We start from the raw sequence: 5663 nt of genomic DNA, 5'->3' as shown, positions 1-5663 counted from the left end.
TAAGGCATTAATAAGTGCTTCATAATGAATAATCACTGTTTACCTTCTTTTTTTTTTGTTAACTTTTTTTTCATCCAAATCACAAAAATCTCTTTGTCTCTCATCATGCAAATAAAATTCCACAAAAGATATGCACTTGTCCTTGTCATTGTCAATTAATGAGTGTAAAAGATGGGATATGAGCTCGACAAGCAGACTGGTGCATCACCTGCTTTTCATGGTGAGCAGGAGCAGCACCAGTCGGATGGGGTCACCCAAACTGCCACCCCAGTTTTGGACATTCTAATTAAAAAAAATATATATGAAAAGCTGTGGCTAGATGAAAATTTACAAGGGCAAAAAACACCATTGTTGGAGTGCAAGTGATTTCGACAAGAGTTGATGCTCCCTCCCTTTCCCCTCTCTTAACGGGCGCTGTTTGCATGGTAACAGGACTTTGCATACATTCATAGCCCCATAAAATAAGAAACAAGCAAACCTTGCCACCGTGTAGTTCCAGTAGGTGCAAGAGGACACAGGCTTGGTAACTGTCCCTACAGCAGGCAGCAGCTCCATTTTCTCCAGTCCCTGGCAGCTTTCTCTGCAGCCTCTTACGGTCCCAGGTTGTGCCAAAAAGTAATCTCCTGCCAAAAACTGACTACTGTCCACTTTAAACATAAAGATTGGTTATAATTTAGGGTACAGAACAGGTCAAATAACTTAATTGAAAAGACATTTTTATTTTTATTTTATAAATAATCAAATAAATCATATTTCAGTCAGACAGCTCACGTTTGAAATGTTTATTAGCAGCTTAAGTTGACTGCCTGAACTAGATCGCAAGCTTTGCTCCATTAATTACAGTCTAGTTTCCAAATATAGGCCTAAAAGGGTATTAGACATATTAAATACATATATCGGAAACAACACTATAACCATGATCAATCAATCATTAATACCTCATGGCTGAAACACTTCTTTGGCCACTATTGTGATTATTTGGTTACAACTAATTTTATTCATGTAACGTTGCACTTCACAGTTCGCCTGTCAATGGCGTCATATCCCCTTTGTGCATGCATCAGTGTTGTGGTTGTCTGCCAGAAGCTGTCATACATTAAAAAAATCCAGGTTCCACAAAAGTAGGTTAGTTAATGAAAATTGTTTTCTGTCAGGTCAGGTTCAGGTGTTGACAAGGGAATGTTTGGACTTTCCACAGAAGATAGAGTGCTGTTGGGTTAAAGAGCCTTTACAATTAAACATTCACTTGGGTTATCTTCCATGCCCCACCCACCTCACGGTTAGTTTGTCTGACAGCAGCTTCTGTCTCATGATGTGGATCATTTTATTTTTATATTAAGAAGACTAAACGTATAGACATGAATGTGACAGACTGTATAACCAAGCTATATAACATATTTACCAGCTAATAGAGCCCTACTGTGAACCCAGAAATGTTGAGTAGGTCAAAGTTTTATGTTATAAATGTACATTATGGTTCTGGTACAGTGACTTGCATAATTCGGGCAATTAGCATGATTAGTGTTAATAAGCATAATCGGAATATGGACAATATTGGAGTAGTTTTAGGGGTTATTGAGTCAGATTCATTTCTTTTTTCTTTTTACAATAAATAAAACGCCAGCAGAACTGAAGAAATTTTAAGAAATATTACGTCTAGACATTCACACCAATGACATTGTGCTTTCTTGATTGCAAAATGGAGGTCCAGTGGATTTAGCATATAAATAAACTCAAAATCAGTCCACTGGGAGTTGAAATATGGCCAAATCCGATTTAAACTAATTGTCTAATTGTGCTAATTATCCAACAAATATAAGTTAGCAACTGGCAGTTTCTCAATGCTGGGGACCCATACTGTGCAATTCTAATATAAAACTTTGGGGTACTCAACATTACCGGGTGATACCGGGGCGGCTGTGGCTCAGAGGCAGAGCGGGTCGTTCCCCAATCGTCCATTTACCATTTACCATTTTACTTTTGACACGTTTTTATTTTAACAAATGGCTTCTAGACAACATATCCCAGAAGCCTTCAGCAGCACTCTTACATAAAAGGCTGATGGGAGGTGTAGTTTTTTAATGAGAAAAAAAATCAGCTTTGTCCTGTAAAAAGACCCTCCCACTGAGAGTCAATCACAGTGAGCTTATAAAGCGCTGGCAGGGCGCACCGCGCACTCATCCACTCCGCTGTTGTTCCTCTGAGGACTGGCTGCCGAGCACATACCTGGAGAAGTTTGCAGGAGACAGACATGGACAAAGGTGCAAGACCCAACTGGGACAACCCCATGCAGTTTGTGCTGGCATGTGTATCATATGCGGTCGGACTTGGAAACGTGTGGCGATTTCCCTACCTCTGTCAATTGCACGGTGGAGGTAAGTCACTGATCCCAGAGCAGTTACATAATATTGTTGAATAATGATGACAAGTTTAAATTAATTTTTAATTTAAAAAAAAAGCCTAAATAGCGTGGTTATGAGGCGGGAGTAGTGTTTACACACACAATGTCTAATTTACATTTTAAATAGAGAGAGAAGTTCACTTTAAACCAGCTGATTCTCACAGATGGACTAGAGCATTTTACATTCACTTCTATACTCAACATATTCACTGTTACTTCATATAATGTGTTGTGTCATTATTTTGATATACTAAGTCAAAATATTGAGAAAGCTTCTCATTACTCTGAGATACTAAGTCATTATTTTAAGAAGGTTTTTCATTATATAGACTTATAGAGTCCTTTTTTTCTATCACATTGGCAGAAATGGGCTTCCATATTCTGCCTTTACATTTTGATTGAAATTAAATAAATACATAAATAGCGAAACAAACAAACACATAAATAGATTAGAATTAAATTAAATAGATAGAATTATCTCTAATACAGGAGAACATTTTCTGCATTTTTTTATTGACTCTGAGTCATCCTGGTAGCCTGTTTCTGGTGGTACATTTCCAAAGGAATCCTTATCAGACTGAATAAGTAATTGTTAAACAGTCTTAGGTCATAAACTAGGGTAGGTATTAGTAAAGATTAATAATTGATTAATGTAGACTATCTACAGACTTAGGAGAGAACAGGTTAACACTTTGCATTTGATGATTTTACTGCAAAATAAAAGTGAATTTGTTCCAAATAATAGTATATATAATAATAGTATATATAATATATAGCATAGGTTCAGGGCCATACGTCCCATTGTAATCAGTCTGACTGATATTACGATTGCAGTGATGATTTAGGATTAGTGTGGGAATTCTCACTTTTTCATCACAAATATAATTTTCTCTGAAAAAACTATTGGAATTATGATGATGTGAAATGTTTTAGGGTCCGTACCAAACAAACATTTTTATTACATCTGGAGAACAATCATTATCAGATCATTATAATGCTTTTCTGTCACATTTTAACCTTTATCAAAAACTTGCAGCTCCCACGATATGGATATTGCAATTGTCCATGTTGCCATTTTAATTGTGCAGCCCTACATCTACACCCATGGAAATTACAACAAGTTATCTAATTATCATAGTTTTAAAACAATGATTAAAGTTATGGCACAACTTTCTCCAAATGAAGTAAAATGAGCATAGGGATATGGTAAATTGAGCCACCTAGGGCAGAAAATGCTATTCTTGCCTGCTAATTGCAAGGTCCAGTTTGTAACAGTTAGAAGGATTTATCGGCAGAAATGGAATATAATATTCATAGATATGTTTTTATTAGTGTATAATCACATGCATAACTGTTGTGTTTTTGTTACCTTGGAATAAGCCGTTTTCATCTACTGACGCCACAGGTCGCCTGTTGAACCGCAATGTTTCTACAGTAGCCCAGAATGGATTCTCTTTTGCACTCACAAGGGGAGGGTGAAGCAAGGGAATTGCAATAGTAAGTCCATGAAACTGGCCTTCAAGTTTTTAGATGTGGCTGGCAAGTTCAAACTCATCATCAAAAATCTGATGAGCTTTTGCTAGTCTGGCGTAGCATGTGAATATTGAAGTTGCCCTCCTATGAGATAACAATACCAGCAGTGGCCCCAAGACAGAGTTTGAGACCCATGCTTTAGATCATCGAAGGAAGCTGAGCCTCTGTTTGTTTTTCTTTCCATGCCAACTTGATCTTATCTGTAGAATATCAGAAAGTAATACTTAAATACACTGATCTGCATATACTATTAAGATGTGCAGATTAAACCTTTGGGTGTCATTTGAATCATTGACTCAACTTGCCCCGACATCAGTGACACGTTTTACCCCACAACCTCCATTTTGCCTGTTTCAGATCCACAATTTTACTAAGTTTATGACTTTTTTTGCAGCTCACATTGACTTAAAGCTGCAGTAGGTAACTTTTATTAAAAAAACATATTTTTAGTCCTTGCTGAAACTTTCAATATATCCTTACAGTAGTACATCAGACAGATCTGTGAAAAAAGCAGGTTCCTCTGGATCCTCCTATGCTCCTAATGGCATTTTCCAAGAATCCACTGGGCCTGAATGAAAACAAAAAAAAGAAAAGAAGCAGAGAAAGATAGTTGATTGTTGATGCTCATTCCCAGGTCGTGAAATACCAATGCTGGGACTGTGAGACTCAACAATCAATTATCATTAAGCCTCCAACCAAAAGTGTCTTTCCATCCTTGTGGCTATGGTTTGCTAGGAGCAGTAGGAGGAGGCAGAGGAACCGGATTGATTTTTTCACAGATTGTCTGTTTCATGTACTACTGTCTGGATATAGTGAAAGTTTCAGCAAATATGACAAAAAGTTACCTAGTGCAGCTTTAAATAAAAATGCTCAATAATTATCTATTTGAATTAAGATAATTTATTAACATGATGTATTTATTCTTATTCTAGACATGACAAAGGTCTTTTCCTTTTTTTGCTCTGGTTTGCTTACCATGTTCACCATGTGCGTCAGTCTAAGATGGAGTGAGTAATGTGAGCAATTCCTTAATTTGTGGTCACATGATTACTTTTGTTTACTTTTACCTAGATACAAGGGGTGGCTCATTTTACTTAGTTGCTTGACTTATCCCGTTCTACTTTACTCATCATTATTAATACACTCAAAGTCTAATTAGAGAGAGAGACCATGTTCCCTTTCAACCAGCTGATCCTCACAGCTGGACCTGAGTAAGAAGCATTTTCCATTCACTTCTATACACAACACATTCAGTGTTATCTTACACAGTGTCTATCTAAATACTGTACGATATAATCCTTGTCAACTTGTCACACAAACAGAAATCTCTAGGGTAGTTCTGCCTTCATATTTAGCTTGAAATTAAAAATAAATAAGTAGATAAGTAGACTAATAATTATTCTGATACAGTGGAACATATTATGCACAGTTTATTGACTTGTTGCCTGTAATCATGTAGAGTCATGGCAGTGGGCTGTTTGTAGCAGTACATTTGCAGATAAATCCTTATCAGACTGAATAAGTTATTGTTAAACAGTCAGTTGACTCAAAGTTGAAACTAGCTATAAACTAATTGCAGGTCAAAAACAAGGGTATAATCAGTATAAACACTGTAAATGAATTAGTAGAGATTGATACAATATGTTACCTATCTACAGACAATGAAGACACTCTAACTCAGGGGTCACCAACCTTTTTGAAACTGAGAGCTACTTCATGGGTACTGAGT

General features: G+C 36.7%; 1 protein-coding gene across 1 annotated transcript in view; it reads left to right on the top strand.

Annotated features, from left to right (window-relative positions):
* Positions 1–2169: 2169 nt before the first annotated feature.
* LOC118335334 (sodium- and chloride-dependent transporter XTRP3A-like) overlaps positions 2170–5663 on the top strand; it is a gene marked incomplete in the record, with an annotated part of 16618 nt that continues 13124 nt past the window's right edge. Inside the window, 1 exon segment of the mRNA XM_035671571.1 lies at positions 2170–2375. Within this exon segment, the coding sequence (XP_035527464.1) occupies positions 2252–2375 (124 nt within the window).

This window comes from Morone saxatilis, unplaced genomic scaffold, assembly GCF_004916995.1.
Source record: "Morone saxatilis isolate NCDOM2014 unplaced genomic scaffold, NCSU_SB_2.0 Contig24, whole genome shotgun sequence".
NCBI lineage: Eukaryota > Metazoa > Chordata > Actinopteri > Moronidae > Morone > Morone saxatilis.
The sequence above is the reverse complement of the archived record's forward strand: the minus strand, read 5'-3'. Positions and strand labels throughout refer to the sequence as shown.